The sequence below is a fragment of the Thalassophryne amazonica genome, chromosome 11 (assembly GCF_902500255.1).
Source record: "Thalassophryne amazonica chromosome 11, fThaAma1.1, whole genome shotgun sequence".
NCBI lineage: Eukaryota > Metazoa > Chordata > Actinopteri > Batrachoidiformes > Batrachoididae > Thalassophryne > Thalassophryne amazonica.
The window spans coordinates 79,434,804-79,453,044 of record NC_047113.1 but is presented as its reverse complement, the minus strand read 5'-3'; the positions used below and the strand labels follow the sequence as shown (position 1 = coordinate 79,453,044).

Sequence of the window (18,241 nt, the reverse complement as noted above, 5' to 3'; positions counted from 1 at the left end):
CTTAGCCTGGAAAAAGAGTCTGTTGCTCTATAAAAAAGCCCTCCGTAAAGCTAGGACATCTTTCTACTCATCACTAATTGAAGAAAATAAGAACAACCCCAGGTTTCTTTTCAGCACTGTAGCCAGGCTGACAAAGAGTCAGAGCTCTATTGAGCTGAGTATTCCATTAACTTTAACTAGTAATGACTTCATGACTTTCTTTGCTAACAAAATTTTAACTATTAGAGAAAAAATTACTCATAACCATCCCAAAGACGTATCGTTATCTTTGGCTGCTTTCAGTGATGCCGGTATTTGGTTAGACTCTTTCTCTCCGATTGTTCTGTCTGAGTTATTTTCATTAGTTACTCCAAACCATCAACATGTTTATTAGACCCCATTCCTACCAGGCTGCTCAAGGAAGCCCTACCATTATTTAATGCTTCGATCTTAAATATGATCAATCTATCTTTGTTAGTTGGCTATGTACCACAGGCTTTTAAGGTGGCAGTAATTAAACCATTACTTAAACAGCCATCACTTGACCCAGCTATCTTAGCTAATTATAGGCCAATCTCCAACCTTCCTTTTCTCTCAAAAATTCTTGAAAGGGTAGTTGTAAAACAGCTAACTGATCATCTGCAGAGGAATGGTCTATTTGAAGAGTTTCAGTCAGGTTTTAGAATTCATCATAGTACAGAAACAGCATTAGTGAAGGTTACAAATGATCTTCTTATGGCCTCGGACAGTGGACTCATCTCTGTGCTTGTTCTGTTAGACCTCAGTGCTGCTTTTGATACTGTTGACCATAAAATTTTATTACAGAGATTAGAGCATGCCATAGGTATTAAAGGCACTGCGCTGCGGTGGTTTGAATCATATTTATCTAATAGATTACAATTTGTTCATGTAAATGGGGAATCTTCTTCACAGACTAAAGTTAATTATGGAGTTCCACAAGGTTCTGTGCTAGGACCAATTTTATTCACTTTATACATGCTTCCCTTAGGCAGTATTATTAGACGGTATTGCTTAAATGTTCATTGTTACGCAGATGATACCCAGCTTTATCTATCCATGAAGCCAGAGGACACACACCAGTTAGCTAAACTGCAGGATTGTCTTACAGACATAAAGACATGGATGACCTCTAATTTCCTGCTTTTAAACTCAGATAAAACTGAAGTTATTGTACTTGGCCCCACAAATCTTAGAAACATGGTGTCTAACCAGATCCTTACTGTGGATGGCATTACCCTGACCTCTAGTAATACTGTGAGAAATCTTGGAGTCATTTTTGATCAGGATATGTAATTCAAAGCGCATATTAAACAAATATGTAGGACTGCTTTTTTGCATTTACGCAATATCTCTAAAATCAGAAAGGTCTTGTCTCAGAGTGATGCTGAAAAACTAATTCATGCATTTATTTCCTCTAGGCTGGACTATTGTAATTCATTATTATCAGGTTGTCCTAAAAGTTCCCTAAAAAGCCTTCAGTTAATTCAAAATGCTGCAGCTAGAGTACTGACGGGGACTAGAAGGAGAGAGCATATCTCACCCATATTGGCCTCTCTTCATTGGCTTCCTGTTAATTCTAGAATAGAATTTAAAATTCTTCTTCTTACTTATAAGGTTTTGAATAATCAGGTCCCATCTTATCTTAGGGACCTCGTAGTACCATATCACCCCAATAGAGCGCTTCGCTCTCAGACTGCAGGCTTACTTGTAGTTCCTAGGGTTTGTAAGAGTAGAATGGGAGGCAGAGCCTTCAGCTTTCAGGCTCCTCTCCTGTGGAACCAGCTCCCAATTCAGATCAGGGAGACAGACACCCTCTTTACTTTTAAGATTAGGCTTAAACCTTTCCTTTTTGCTAAAGCTTATAGTTAGGGCTGGATCAGGTGACCCTGAACCATCCCTTAGTTATGCTGCTATAGACGTAGACTGCTGGGGGGTTCCCCAGCAGTCTACTACTCTTTTTGCTCTGTATGCACCACTCTGCATTTAATCATTAGTGATCGATCTCTGCTCCCCTCCACAGCATGTCTTTTGCCTGGTTCTCTCCCTCAGCCCCAACCAGTCCCAGCAGAAGACTGTCCCTCCCTGAGCCTGGTTCTGCTGGAGGTTTCTTCCTGTTAAAAGGGAGTTTTTCCTTCCCACTGTAGCCAAGTGCTTGCTCACAGGGGGTCGTTTTGACCGTTGGGGTTTACATAATTATTGTATGGCCTTGCCTTACAATATAAAGCGCCTTGGGGCAACTGTTTGTTGTGATTTGGCGCTATATAAAAAAATTGATTGATTGATTGATTGATGCGACATGGGAACATGTTCTGATGAACCTCCAGTGTTGCAGACCGAATGGTCCCCCTAAAAATCGGTCCCCCGATGACGTGGTTCACTGATTATCACCATGTTTCTGTTGGGAAAGTGTAGTGACACGGACCCACAACAGGGGGCGCCAATGATCAGACAATGAAAGAGTCGAATATGAACACTTTACTGTTGTGAAAGAGCACAACAAAAACACAGAGGATTACAGAATTTGAGCAAACAGTCAAGCCACAAAGGTGACGTGTGGGCAGGCTCGAGGATAGAAGACGTCTGTCCTGAGAAGAACTGGAACCACACGATTTCCTCCGCCACCGAACCTGGAGAATACTGGAGCCGCCAAGTTCCGAGTCCCCAGGTGGCCACCGTCTCCGAGTGTCGGATCTGGTACTGCTGGTGAGGAGCAAAAACAGTCATATGTGGGTGCGTGCACACCCAGTAACAACAACGGTGGGAATTCCACCTCCACCTCTTAACACACACTCGTGCAGCTCCTGCCTAACCACTTATCTGGTAGGGGTGTGAAGCGAAGCCGTCGCTGATCACACCAAACGGCAATCTTTCAGATAGGGTACACCACAGGAAAGCGGCTGCAAAAAGAGTTCAGACTAAGACACAGTTAAGGCTGAGAATATTACCTTCACAGGTAGATGATATCTCGGCAACGAGGTGGAGATGACGTCCGGTTTTTATGGAGTGGAATGATGAAGTGTAGATGGATGACAGCTGTCATGAGGTAATGAGTGACAGCTGTCACTCCCGGCTGTGTCCGTGGCGGCAGTGCCCTCTCGTGCCTGAAGCCTGCACTTCAGGCAGGGCGCCCTCTGGTGGTGGGCCAGCAGTACCTCCTCTTCTGGCGGCCCACACAACAGTTTCTGCTTCAAACTGCCTCCAGTCATCATCTGTCTCAGTGACAGATATCTGAAGCTTTTCTACAACAATCATTTCCACATAAATTCAGCATCATTTCATGATAAAAGGCGGTGGAAGAGATCAGAGCACCACAGTTAAACAAGTTGCTAGCTGATGTGTTCACTGTGTGTCGGACATTTCAAAGCGTCACAGAATTTTTCCTCGTTTCTGCTTCAAACTGACTTTAGAATGATTTAAGAGGTTTTACTTTTATCATCTAATGGCTAATAATCCCATTAATCCATTTGATTGCTTTGGGTGAAGAGAATCCATCTCAGATGTGCTGCTGTGGTCTGAAATGACACATGAGCAGATGCAAAAGGCGGATCAATTTTTTGGGACAGACCGTTCGGTCTGCGACACCGGGTTGCAGCAAACCTTGGCACAAAGCAGACAGACAATGTGTAGATCTTACAACACAGCCACAGCCAGCGCATGGAAACAGGCTACCTGGTAGATGTCTTGGAAGATGCCGTATTTTCCATCAACACATCTCGGTGGTGTCTCCGCCACTCACTGTCCGACGTTCCTCCTCACTCAGCCGCGGTGACTCCCGCGTCTCCTCCTAATGTTCGCCCACCGATAGTGTGGCGACTCCTGCTGAGTTCGAGTCCAAGGTCACCATTCACTTATGTGGTGTCGAAACCGCTCTCTACGTCGCTCAGTCTCCAGAGCAAAAGAGCGAATGAGTTCCCTCAACGACAGATCCTCCCCCATCCCAGCACCCCCAGTCTCACCCCACTCTCCTGATCTGTCTTATAATCAAACATTATGCAGACAGTAAAACACCATCAACCCGGTGCAGCATCAGATCTTAATGCAAACAGTCGATTTACACAGAACAGAAAAAGGTTCACACATAGTCTTTGCTGTCTGTGTGAGTGACAGAAAATACTTCCCTTCCAGCTTTTCAACATCCATTTAATTTTTAACGCATCATACAACAATAAGAACAATAATGAACCCAACTATATATATATATATATATAGCTATCTTTCCTTGTTCCTGCAGTTACAGTACAAAGCAAACAAACAAAAATGCATAAATCCTTCACAACTTGCACTGCAACTTCTGAGAAAAACATAACTTAAAACAGAAAGACAGGTCAATGACTTGTTAATACAATTACAGGTGAAATAAAAGAAAAGAGAGATAACAATGAGCTGTGCATACGGTGAGGGGTTAGTGTGAGTACGGTAAGCAGGTTGTGTTCAACTGTACATTGCATTTGAACATCAAAATTTACTGACTGAATGGGGACTCCAAAAAAAATGCAACAGGGTCTCCAAATTTCCAAACCCTAAATCGAACCCTGTTCTAGATCCTTCTGTTCATCCTTCTCTTCCGTCCATGACTGGGGCTATGATGTGGAGGAAAACAAACAAACAAAACAAAACCCACCCAGTCATTATCATATTTCCTTTGACTTTTATTTCATTGTAGACATTTCATGTTTTGCATGGTCGTCTTCATTTGATTTGTTAATGTACATTCACTTAAGGGCTTGGTAAAGTTTTATTGTGCATGTGTCATGGTTTGCCCCTTCCCGGGTGTCTGTGCTCCCTCCTCCGATCCCTTTTGGCTCATTCTTCTTCTCATTCTCATTCTGCAATTATGTCATGGCAGTTTTACTTGTGCAGCTCTTGGAGTCCAAGACAAATTTCCTGGAAGGGACAATAAAGTGTATCGTATCGTATTCTTTAGTCATCTGTTTGTGTTACTTTAGTCTTTAGTCATGTCTCCAGTTCTAGTTTCTGCCCATCCTTTGTATTTTCCTTTGTGTAATCACTACTTGAATCACCTGTTTGTTTTACTGCCATCATAGGTTGACTTATCTGTTTATTTTAATTTTGCCATTTGTAAGGTCCCTTGTAGTTTAGTCTTCGCCTTTATGTTGTTGATCTCTTTTCAGTACTTACATTTGTTTTGTGGTTCAATTGTTGTGTGGGCCGCTGAAGAGGAGGTACTGCTGGCCCACCACCAGAGGGCGCCCTGCCTGAAGTGCAGGCTTCAGGCACGAGAGGGCGCCGGAGCAACCGGGAGTGGCAGCTGTCACTCATCAACAAGCACCAGCTGTCACTCATCATCATCAACCACATCTCCATAAAAGCCGGGCAGCATCTTCACCTCACTGCCGAGAAATCGTTCTACCCAACAGGTAAACAACTCAGGCTGAAGTAACACATTAGTAACGTATTTTGCTTCTGTGTGTAATAGTATTGTTGCAGACGTACCTGTTTGTACGGAGTAGTCGTGTGTGGGGAGCTGGCGTACTCCGCTCCTCGGTTGGAGGCGATGAACTTTGCCGACAGGATCTGCACGTAAACTGTGATTAAGAGGTGGAGGTGTTTCCCACCCGTTTCTGACTGTTTAATGGGTGTGCACACACCCACCATCACCTGTCTGTTTTTTTCTGCCAGCAGTACTCGATCTGACAGCAGGAGGCAGTGGCCACCTGGGGACTCAGCACTTGGTGGCTCCGGAGTGCTCCAGATCCGTTGGCAGTGGAAGACGTGTGGAATCCGGCTTTCTCTGGACGGGCGTCTTCTATCCTCGAGCCTGCCCACACGTCACCGTAAATCATTGACTGACATCCTAAATTGTATTGTCTGTTGTTCTGTTGTGCACATTCACAACATTAAATTGTTGTATTTTGGCTTATTCCATTGTCCGTTCATTTACGCCCCCTGTTGTGGGTCCGTGTCCCTACACTTTCACAACATCAATCTTTGTTCTTTCATGTTGGGTCTTCTTTATTTTATTTCTTAACTTGGGTTTCTTTGGTTTTGGTCTCATTTCAGTCATATAAGGATTAAATCATCATATCACAGTTTTTCATGAGAGAAGTCAGGGGATGAGTCACTGAATATACCTTAAGGCTTGGTCCCACCAAATCATGAACATTGAATAATAAGCCACGTAGCATGTTTTTTTTTTTTTTTTTTTGGTACGAGTGGACTTTATTCATTAATCGTGGGAGAATAGTGGCTCTGAGAGGCTCTTACTGGCAGAATATTCGGCTAACGAGGCTCATCTCTGAGCGAGGTACTATGAGGACAAATGAGGATTTTATAGGCATGTTTGTGATGAGGACGAGACTGTTAAAAGTCCATTATCCGAGCACCTGGCAGGACACTGTCTTGGACAGGCTCAGCCCTCTTGCACACTACAATTCCACCTGCTTTGTGTGCTGGACGCTGTATATAAAATAATTATTTTGTAGCAGAATAATCATTTTCTGTCAGAGCTTGGATCTTGAAAACACCTCTAATCGCTTCTGGAATCACAGAGGACTGTTTCATATGGACCCTTTTTTTTCCCTCTCTCTCCTGCTCCATGAGGAACATATTTGGAACAGCTTAAAAGTTCACTATTTGTAATGTTTTAATAGCTTGGTAAAACAGTTGCATGTTCATTCCTTCTTTATAAGCAGCTGGAAAAGTATGTTTATGATAGATTTAACATCTTGTTATGGATCAGATGAGCTCTGCTGTGTGTGCGCACTGACACAGTGACTCGCACTCAAGAGGAGCATTTACACAAAACGCCAGCTTGCAAAAGAGTGATTTTGCAGCCAGTAACGGATGAACACAAAGTTAAAAATTGGATTATAGTGTCAAAATGACTGCCAGCGAAAAGAAGCACAGAGGCGACTCTCCAGGAACGCAGAACCAGAGTGCGCAAAAGAGCAATTTTGCAAACATTAACACATGAACACAAAGTTAAAAGTTGGATCACGGTGACTGTAAAGCTGCGGAAGAAATAAAGCCAGCCAGGAGTGCAGAGGCGACTGTCCAGGAACCTGTGGTTTGGTTCTATCAGGTCTGGTTATGCATGTTTTTTTTTTTTTGGTGGGGGGAGACAACACAGTTGCAGCAGCAGGTGTATATAATTAAAGCCGCCACCTCATTGTAGTGTTTTTTGTGGTCACAGAGAGCTGGGTGAACACACACAACTGCTGGATTTGACTCTGGAACACAGGTGAACAGCAGCCTGGTGCACACCAGTCGGTGTCAAGGCAAAGTAGTTATCACCATCAGAATTTGTATCTCCTGGCGCGGGAGCGTGCACTCACTCAGTGCAGCGTCTATTTTTGGACTGCGCTTAAAAAATGTGACATCTTGGATGCTGTGAATTGAAAGTCACACTTTAAAGGGAGCAAGTGTGGGAGGGCTGGAAGTTTGGACCAAACCCATGCCTAAATGTGCGTCAACGTCACGTTACATGGTGCTACATGCAGTTTGACATGGATCATATATGGTGACACGAGCCACTTGAGGTTGGACGGGGCTCAAATGACACGTCAGTCGTGGCTTACTAGAGGCTGATACCTGGCACATGTGAGGTACAGAGAGGAACATAGAAACACCTTAGTAGCAGACACGTGACAGCTTAAAATGTGGATCATTCTTCAAATAATCACTGACACGCCCACGCGTGGCTCATTATTCATGGCTTATTATTCGGTGGAACCCAGGCTTTAGGCTTCTTTTCTTTCAGTCATTAAGACACACAAACAGTGTGGGTCAGGGGTTAGGGTGAAGGGTTAGGGTTAGGGTGAGGGTTAGAGTGAAGGGTCAGGGGTTTGGATGAGGGGTTAGGATGAAGTGTGAGGTGTTAGGGTGAGTATGGTAAATCTCTGTCAAGTAGTCAGTTCTCAAAAACTGAGCAACCGTGTTGAAAGGAGAATAGTGAGGGAAGCCGCCCCTGTTCCAACTATTTTTAGAATGCGTTGTAGGCCTGAATGGAAATATTCGAGCAAATGAAATGAAGGTGACAACACAAAACATGAAATATCTCGTCTTCATAATCTCTGCAGTGAAATAAGTCAAATGTAAGAGTCACTGTTTTTTGATTTTCCTTTTCCATACTGTCCCAACATTTTTAGCTTTGGGGTTGTAAGTCATTGTTTGTTATTGGTAGTTTTGTCAGAGTAGATGGTCACCTCTCGGAGTCTGGTCTGCTTGAGGTTTCTTCCAACAATCAAAAACCACCTGAGGAAGTTTTTCCTGACCACTGTTGCCACGGTGTTTGCTCCTGGGCACACACACACGGTTGGACCTTACCCTTGTGAATTCCTTGGCACAACTTTGTGCTGTATAACTAAAACCCCGGTCACATGGCACTAATGAAGGACACCGAAGCCCAAACGAAATAAGAAATCTGAACTTACGTTGACTTTCAGAGGCATCGTTTGACCGTCGTCCAGATTCGTTCCTGTAGCTGGCGCTTCATCAGATTTTTCAAATGGTTGAAAAATGTGATCAAATCCCGACGACAACCTCAATTCATTCGTATTGTTTTGCTTTTTGTCTTGACGGGTCCTCATTATTTGCATAGTTTCCGTAACGTCGGTGTTCCGTCTGACTGTCGCTCAACTTCATTCAACCTCCCAAGTCAGAACGAATGTGAACATTGATGATATCTGAACAGATCAATAACTGAAACTCACGAGCTGCACGTGACGTCCTTGTATCGCTGATGACTCGTCCATGTGTGGGACGAAAAGCAATGTTGTTATACAGAAACAATAGCAGTAAAAACATTTTATCAACTACTTTTATTTACACACGTTCCAGCCGTGTGTAGCTGGGACGTGCGTGTGTGCACACATTAATGTTGTGAAGACAAACCTGTTGTCAAGACAACCAGATCCCACCCCTGCAGGTGCTGTGGAAATGAGAACAGGGCTGGCTGCGCTTGGTCTCATACCCGCCGTCGGTCACGTCATCGCGAATGTTTCATTTTGATTTTGTTTAAAGCATGACTTTTTTCCTTTGTTCAGCTCTCGCTGTGTGCCGTGTGACCGGGCCTAAAAATGAGCTTAGTAAGTCAGAATGTTGATTGCGTTGGGTGAAATAATTGGAAGCTGTCTGGGCAGGTGGACATGATCTTCGGTCAGAGTCTCAGAGCCGGGACTTGACATGAGATCGGTCTCTGTGTCTCGCGCCTATGACTTGTGCTGGCCAGATGATACCTTTATGGATGGAATGTTAGCAGCATAACTTGATATTGCATCAGAATGGTTCTGATTGGAAGCCATGACGGAGTAAATAAATGGTAATTGGGCTGCATTTATATAGCGCTTTTCCATCTGCATCAGATGCTCAAAGCGCTTTACAATAATGCCTCACATTCACCCCAAGGTGAGGTTGCTGCCATACAAGGTAGTCACTAGACACCGGAAGCCACTAGAGGATTAAGGACCTATCAGGCTTGTCTGACAAAGCAGGCTGGACACAATTGCAGAACACAAACACAGAGCTCTGTAGACTTAAATCATTTACTGGAATCATTTGCTGGAGTCAGTACAAGGTCAGGCAGTCAAGAACAAGCAACAGTACAAAAAACATCAGGCTTATGACATGGTCGAGGAAAACAAGCAGGCGGTCAAAAAAACACAATGAGGCAATCAAGGCAAGACAAAAACCACAAACAGAGCTGGAAGGAAGGCACAAGGCACATCATTCTGGCGAAGGACTAAAGCACACTGTGAAGCTTAAATAGAGCCAGGTGATGAGCTGCAAATAAGGAACAGGTGTACGTAGAAACTTCCAGAACCGGGGTGTGGCTAGACAGGAGGAAACACCCACCACCAAGCCCCAAGAGAAAGACAAGAGAAACAGAGACAGAGAAAACCCAAGCAAAAAAGAGACAGCAAGAGAAGAAACAAAAGACAAAAGCAAACAATGAAAATAAAACAACAAAAACAAAGCAGAAAATCAGGACAGCCCCTTGCCCAAGGGCCCTAAGTGATTTTCCGGTCAGGCTGGGATTTGAACTGAGGATCCCCTGCCATGAGATGGAAGATATAGTGGAACAATATATAGATATTGTTCTTTTGAAGGACTTCAGGAAGCAGCAGATGTGAGCAGGTTTAACGTCCGATATGTAAGGTTTTGTAGAGGCCCCACGTGGAAAAACAACAAAACCCTTCAGACTATTCTGCAAACATCATTAGGCAAGGCAAATTTATTTATAGAGCACATTTTATACATCAAGCATTTCAATGTGCTTTACAGATAATAAGGAACAACGCAAAATATAAAAAGAGAATAGAGAAAAAAGTAAAAGAATAATAATAAAAATAATTTAAAAAATCAAATGCAAGATAAAACAGAATGTGGTATAAAACAAAACAAAATAAGAAATAGGAGGTACAAGCTAAAAAGATAACGCAAAACAAAAAAGAAAAAAATTTAACAATATCCTTCATTAAAAAGCTTTGTCTTGAGTCTGTTTTTAAAAACCAAAAGAGTTGGGGCATCTTTAACTCCATCTGGTAGCCTGTTCCAAAGTTTAGCTGCATACACACTAAAAGCAGTTTCACCACATTTAGTTTTAGTGGTGGGTTCTGAGACCTGAGTGATTTACTTGGGAGATACTGTTTGAACATGTCGTGTATGTATTTTGGGCCACTGCCATTAAATGCTTTAAAAACAAGAAGCAAAGCTTTAAAATCAGTTGTATAGCTTACTGGAAGCCAGTGTAAAGACATTAGAACAGGGGTAATGTGCTCACTTCTTTTTGTTTTAGTCAAAACTCTAGCAGCTGCATTTTATATAACTTGTAACTGCTTTATAGTCTTTTTTGGAAGTCCAGTTAAGAGGGCATTGCAGTAATCCATCCAATTTGTAATAAAAGCATGAATAAGTTTTTTCTAAATCTGTTGCTGACATGAGGTCCCTTAATTTTGCAATGTTCTTCAAATGAAAGAAAGCTGATTTAGTAACTGATTTCACATGACTGTCAAATTTCAGATTGCTATCAATAATGACACCAAGATTTCTAACAACATTCTTTGCCTTCAGTCCCTTTGTCTCAAGCAGATTTGCTATCTTGAGTTTTTGTTCCTCCTTACCAAATATGATGACTTCAGTTTTATCAGAATTCAGCTGAAGGATGTTTTGTGACATCCAGCTGGTAATCTGATTTAGACACTGATAGAGAGAGTCAAGGGGCATATAATCATTTGGAGCAAGAGCAAGGTAGATTTGGGTGTCATCTGCATAGCTATGATAACACATTGCACTCTTCCTGATGATCTGGCTAAGTGGGAGCATGTAGAGATTGAACAGTAAAGGGCCTAGGATTGATCCCTGAGGGACACCACAGGTCAAGGATGCTGGTGCTGAGGAATAGTTTCCTATGGGAACAAAATAAGTCATGTCTTGTAGGTAAGATTGTAGCCATTTTATGACAACACCTGAAAAATCAACCAGTGCTCCAGTCGATGGAGTAGTATCTGGTGGTCAACTGTATCAAAAACCGCACTGAGGTCCAGCAGAACCAGAACAAATGTTTTCCCTGCATCAGTGTTTAGACGAATGTCAATTATTACCTTAACAAGGGCTGTTTCAGTCCTATGATAAGCACGAAAGCCTGATTGATACTCATCATAATAATTATTTGACGATAGAAATGCAGTTAATTGGTTAAAAACAGTTTTCTCAATTAGTTTTCCAATAAAAGGAAGATTGGAAATAGGTCTGTAATTACTCAGTACTGATGGATCCAAGTTGTTCTTTTTGAGCAGAGTCTTTACAACTGCAGTTTTAAGGGACCTAGGAAAAGTGCCAGTTTGCAATGATGTGTTTATAATCAGAAGCACATCTGCTGCAATGAGATGAAACACACTTTTGAAAAAACTAGTGGGCAATGTGTCCAGTTGGGAAGTGGCAGAGCTGAGATTTTTAACAATTTAATAAGTGTTTCATGGTTGATTGGGTTAAATTCTGACATAATGTATAGAGGCCCTCTTACAATACCTGACAGTTCCAAAAGATGAGTTGTTTGCAATTTTGATGTTATGTTCAATCTTATCCTCTCAATCTTATTATGGAAAAAGGATGTAAACTCGTTGCATTTATGTACAGAGAGAAGCTCGGGTACTAGGTAATTTGGGGGATTTGTTAATCTCTCAACAGTAGAGAATAGAACACAAGCATTATTTATGTTTCTCTCGATAATATCAGGGAAAAAAAAGGCCTTTCTTGCCTTGCAAATTTCATAATTATACAGCCGCAGCATATCCTTATGGATTTGGTAGTCAATATGTTACAGTACATTACACACACACACACACACACGCAGGCCAGCAACACACGGCTGGAACGTGTAGAGTTAAAGTAGTTGATAAAACGTTCTTACAGCTATTGTTTCTGTATGACAACGTTGCTTTTCATCCCACACATGGCATATATATATATATATATAAAGTAGGGGACCTTTTGATTTTTTCAAAGACCTGATGGATTTGAATCATGTGTGCTTGCATGAGCCAACCTTGAACCTTCGTGCACATGCGTGATTTTTTTCACGCCTGTCGGTTGCGTCATTTGCTTGTAAGCAGCCTTTGTGTGAGGATGGGTGGAGTCTCGTCGTTTTTTCTTTGCAAGGAAATGGCGGAACAACTGGAGCAGCGCAACTGCATCAAATTTTGCCAGAAACTGGGTGACAGCCAGGTGGAAACCATTCGGATGATTCAGACAGCTTTCGGTGACGATCCTCTGGGCATCACACAGATTAAGGAGTGGTACAACCGGTTTAAAGACGGCCGCACAACGGTGGAGAGCGAGCCGCGCTCCGGGCGGCCATCAACATGCTGAAACGACCAGATCATTTCCAAAGTGAACTCTGTGGTGATGTGGGACATTCCACTGTGAAAGAAGATTTTGCCATGAAAAGAGTTGCGGCGAAATTCATTGGCATGAAGCTGATGGCGCAGCAACAGCGCCTCTGTGTTGAAGCCTCACAGGACATGTTGTGACATGCCCGGCTCTTGCACCATTCGGAGGATTCAGACGGCTTTCAGTGGCTTTCCAGTTGTGTGACTATCTGAGAAATTGTGGACGAGGTGGATATGCCACAACATGTCCTGTGAGGCTTCATCACGGAGGCGCTGTTGCTGCACCATCAGCTTCGTGCTGATGAATTTCGCCGCAGCTCTTTTCATGGCAAAATCTTCTTTCACAGTGGAATGTGCCGAAAAAGTGCTGATGTCCACCTCTTCCGCAATTTCTCGGATAATCACACGATGGTCCCACATCATCACAGCATTCACTTTGGAAATGATCCGGTCGTTTCAGCGTGTTGATGCCGATCGGAGCGCGGCGCACTCTCCACCGTTGTGCCGACGTCTTTAAACCGGTTGTACCACTCCTTAATCTGTGTGATGCCCAGAGGATCATCACCGAAAGCCGTCTGAATAATCCGAATGGTTTCCACCTGGCTGTCACCCAGTTTCTGGCAAAATTTGATGAAGTCGTGCTGCTCCAGTCGTTCCGCCATTTCCTTGCAAAGAAAAAATGACGAGAGACTCCACCCATCCTCACACAAAGGTTGCTTACAAGCAAATTACGCAACCGACAGGCGTGAAAAAAATCACGCATGCGCACGAAGGTTCAAGGTTGGCTCATGCAAGCACACGTGAGTCAAATCCATCAGGTTTTTGAAAAAATAAAAAGGTCTGATAGTTTTCTAACAGACCTTGTATGTATATGTGTGTGTGTGTATATATATATATATATATATATATATATATATACACACCAGAAAACCCCCCAAATGTGGCTTTGTTTTCTTTTCTTTTCACGTGGATGTTCTCGGATTCTCCACATCCGCTGTGATAATGGTGAATAGGTCCTTTTCCTCTGTTTTAATGACTTTATAGGACAATGAGTTGAGGCCGTCTTTGACCATGTTCTGTTTGGTGTATCTGAGAAGGTTAAATCTGTGGACACAAAGACACAAGAGCTGCTTTAAATAACATTAAAAACACTAAAACATCTTCAGAACAGTGACATTGTGATATTGCTGACATCACCTAAAATAAGAGCTAATTTTCAAAACTTCTCACATTTTCTACTATATATATATATATATATATATATATAAAGAATGTGTGCCAGCTTTTTTCAAAATTTTCCCAAACAGCTCTGATGTTGGACAGTACCTCAAATTTACTGTCCCTAAAAGCAATGTGTTGATATCTTCAGTCTGACTAAATTAATGTCTTTTTATGCCTCTATATTCAGGTGATATTGGCAAAGGTTTTGTTGCAGCTTAAAAAGTTTTATATCTTTATTAGATAACTGAATCTTCAAAGGATGCCTTCCTAAATATCATTTCAGAAATATTCCAGTGAGTGGAGTCTTTCTTCTTTGTGAATAATTCAACCAGTATACCTATAAATGTCTCTATGTACAAACATATAGAGCTACGTCCATCTGTCTCTCTACATATATGTACATGTATATTGGTTGAATTCTTTGCTAAATTCATTATTGGCATTGGCATTGCATATTCCTGGATGATCTATTACATAGAAAGACATAATAAATGTCACATTTAATTTTATTTAGGCAGTGAATATTTAGTTTAAACAATGTCTCTATAAATGAATGTTTAATTGTGGTATTTTCTGTAATAAAAACAAAACAAAAAAAGAGTGAAAATAAAAATATGCATACCCAAACAGCTGACGGGGAAGGACTTTGAATCAGATATACTGACTGTCCAACACTGGCTTAGTTAGCGCCCAGGTTTCAGATATGCTAAATTACAGACACAGTCTCAGCATTTGAAATTGCTTTTAGCGCTGATAACATATGTTTAATGAGTAAACCGCACTTATGTGCATGTTCAACACCCACAGTTTTGCATGCTCAGAAGAATCTGTTCAATGGACAACATGTGCTCCTTTTTGTATTGGAAAGATGCAATCCTCAGTGCACAAAGTCAGTAAATTAACTTGTGCAGTTTTTTTGCCATAGAAATGGTGTTTGCATACTTTTTTACACACGTAAACCTTTAGTAAGTCAGGCCCCTATTGTTCCTGAGTATATACAGTATAACACCCCCTTTTCTACTTTTTTTTACTAATAGCCCAATTTCATAGCCTTAAGAGTGTGCATATCATGAATGCTTGATCTTGTTGGATTTGTGACAAACTAAGGTTTGAATGTTGAGAGTGTTTACAGCTTTAAAATGTCTATAATAATTGTAAAAATAACGCTGACTACTTAACTCCAGTGATAAACGAGGGACCACTGTAACACTTTTTTGATTATACTACAAAACAATTCATACGACGGCCGCTTTTGATGCTCTATTGGCACGCGTCGTGATTGGTGGTTCTTTTTCTTTGCCATCTTCCTGGCTTCCATGTCGTAAAATGAGGGTGTGTCTGAAGCGGAGTCTGAATATTTATGGGCGTGTTTATTATAATTCCGATTGTTTTCACCCGCCACATTTATCAAGGTCACGTCAGGTGTACGCCAGAAATGGGCAGGTGCGCACTGCTTGATACATGTCACGGCAACTTTGGTGTACTTCAAATTTACACAGTAAATTTATGCCACAAGTGCACCACATTAATACATGAGGCCCACTGTGTCCTGCGTGCGCAAACCGTCGCAGTGGCATGGGACGATGCTTTTGTGGTTCACTCATATGAGCTGTTCCGCCGTGAGTCACCCTGGGACCCTTAAATAATCTACTTCCAAAGACTTTATATCATAAATCATATATTTTTAAAAATGCATAACATAACATTTGAGTCTTCATTTATTTGTTTGTGTGCTTGTTTATTCAGGAGCGACAGACTGCATATTTGGTATGGGTTTACTCAAGGTAAGAGTTGGTTTGTGTGAGGTTAGAGATGGTTAACTCAAGGTAAGAGTCGGTTTGTGTGAGGTTAGAGATGGTTTACTCAAGGTAAGAGTCGGTTTGTGTGAGGTTAGAGTTGGTTTACTCAAGGTAAGAGTCGGTTTGTGTGAGGTTAGAGATGGTTTACTCAAGGTAAGAGTCGGTTTGTGTGAGGTTAGAGATGGTTAACTCAAGGTAAGAGTCGGTTTGTGTGAGGTTAGAGTTGGTTTACTCAAGGTAAGAGTCGGTTTGTGTGAGGTTAGAGTCGATTTACTCAAGGTTAGAGTTGGTTTGTGTGAGGTCAGTTTACCTCTCTGCATTTGGCTCGTTGTTTTTGTCTCTGTCATGTTTGAACATCCGACATTTCCCAATGTTGCTCGCTGGTCTGGACAAGGTCAAGCCTTTTGATGTAAACCTGTAAAGGCATCCAAATGAGTACAAACACAATAATAAGTTGGAAAAGTAAAACAATTTATCAAACAACTGCTGCAAAGAGTTTATGAGTTAATCATTTGATTATCATCTGATTTAGTCTCAAGCAGTAGACACACAGAGGACATTCGGGTCAACTAGCAGAGACTCAGATCAACTGTGGACTTACAGCCATCCAGCTGATGTCACACAAAAAAGTGCATTTGAGCACATCGCAAAGACTACAGCAGACGGCCATCTATAGCGTCTGTTCTGTACATGCGTAAACGTTCCATGCCAGTAGGTGGTGCTAGTCTGTGTATGTCATTCAGAAAGGGAAACCATGGAAATATAACTATAACCTTAATGATAATAATAATAATTATTATTATTATTAGTAGTAGTAGTAAATCTGTGGATGTGCATGCATACTTGCCTGATAATTCTGACATAATTCTGATGGTGGTGGTACTAGCAGTAGTAATAGTAACTAGTGAAGTACTTTTAAATCAAGAACTAGCGTGTTCTCTGTGGGGAACCATGGGCTCTAGATTGGGTCATGTTTATAAAATAAGTAGCTGATATTTTTCAAGGGTCATAATAAATTATGCAAAGTTTCTATCATGATTTTAACTGAAAGTTTTGTGAATAATTGTATTTATTCTTTGGCCAATTTAGTTGAAGTCGTGTTTTACAGTTGGTAAGGTTGAGATATTTCCTTTGTTCAGAGCTCGTCTGGTTACCGTGGCTAATTCATGGTGATATCAACGTCCATTGTTCATTGTTGTTACCTCATATCCCTAATTTTTCCAAAAAGTATTTGTCCTATCAACTTTCCATTTTCGCAGCGTTCATCCTTGACCCAGAATACATAAACATACCAAACGGTAAATGTCAGCACTCCGCAGCTTCTCCGTGATCGACGTTACCAACACATACAAACGTACACAGAGGCCACTGGGCTTTTAATATATAGATGATAAGTGCTGTACAACTGAAACAAAGTTGAAAAGAATGACAAAGTTCATTCATTCAGTTTCTGAACCCGCTTATTCCTGGAGGAAACCCACACAAACACGGGGAGAACACGCAAACTCCACACAGAAAGGCCACAGGCGGGAATTGAGCCCATGACCTTCTCGCTGTGAGGCAACATCATACACAACACTTATTTAAAATAAATGAAAAGCATACGTTCATTACAAACTGAGGAACTTAGGTTGTAAGACTGGCAGGAAATGTTTGGACGCCCTAACAGCCACACACAGTCTGTTCCATCAGGAACAAGCACAATAAGAAAACTCTCTCGATAGCCTGCTGACCTCTTTTTCACCCTTGGAACACAAAGACACACTGCATCCTGATCTCACAATGGGCGGGTCAACACATATGGTCTGACAGGATCCTCTGGATATGACACCCGAACTTTAAGAATTACAGGTTAGTAACAGAACACTAAATTCATGTCAGTGTGATGGAGGCCAGCAGGAGGTGCTGTGCAGTAAAAGCTAAAAGGATTCTCTGGCCACAAGGCCAGAGCCTGGGGTTTTAGCGTTCTTGTTAGGGAGCCCTTCTCCCATGCCAGAGATTGTGAATTTGCCTCCGGAGGGGAGTGAGTGGGAGGAGTAAAAACACAAAGCAGCGCAAACCGCTACAGCAGCACAGGTGTGATGTGCTCAGATTTCATGGTTCCCATTAAAACTCTGAATCATCTGAAGAGGCCTTATGGACTTTTATGCCAAATCAGAAAATAAAATGTTACAATAATCAGTTCTGGAGGACACAAATGCATGAATCAGTATCTTTGGATCTACCATAGATGGGTTGGGTCAAATCTTTGCAAAGTTCCAGGAATGGAAATAAGCAGTCTGAGTGACCTCTCTAATGTGAAGATCAAAGGACAACAATGGAAGATTTGTAACTCCTTTGTGATGAATCACACACACAGTCACCTAGTAGTCG

The 18,241-nt window shown here is 41.9% G+C and overlaps 1 protein-coding gene across 2 annotated transcripts in view; it reads right to left on the bottom strand.

Annotated features, from left to right (window-relative positions):
- Positions 1–5,731: 5,731 nt before the first annotated feature.
- LOC117520918 (beta-1,4-galactosyltransferase 1-like) overlaps positions 5,732–18,241 on the bottom strand; it is a 72,553-nt gene continuing 60,043 nt past the window's right edge. The window contains exons 6-8 of one of the 2 annotated variants that reach the window (XM_034182263.1): positions 16,179–16,283; positions 13,772–13,952; positions 5,732–5,779 (exon numbers count right to left, since the gene is read on the bottom strand). In XM_034182263.1, coding sequence (XP_034038154.1) covers positions 13,811–13,952; positions 16,179–16,283 — 247 coding nt within the window. In that variant the 3' untranslated portion in view covers positions 5,732–5,779; positions 13,772–13,810. Of the gene's footprint in view, positions 5,780–13,653; positions 13,953–16,178; positions 16,284–18,241 lie in introns of those variants that run through there. The other variant, XM_034182262.1, reaches the window with a different exon arrangement.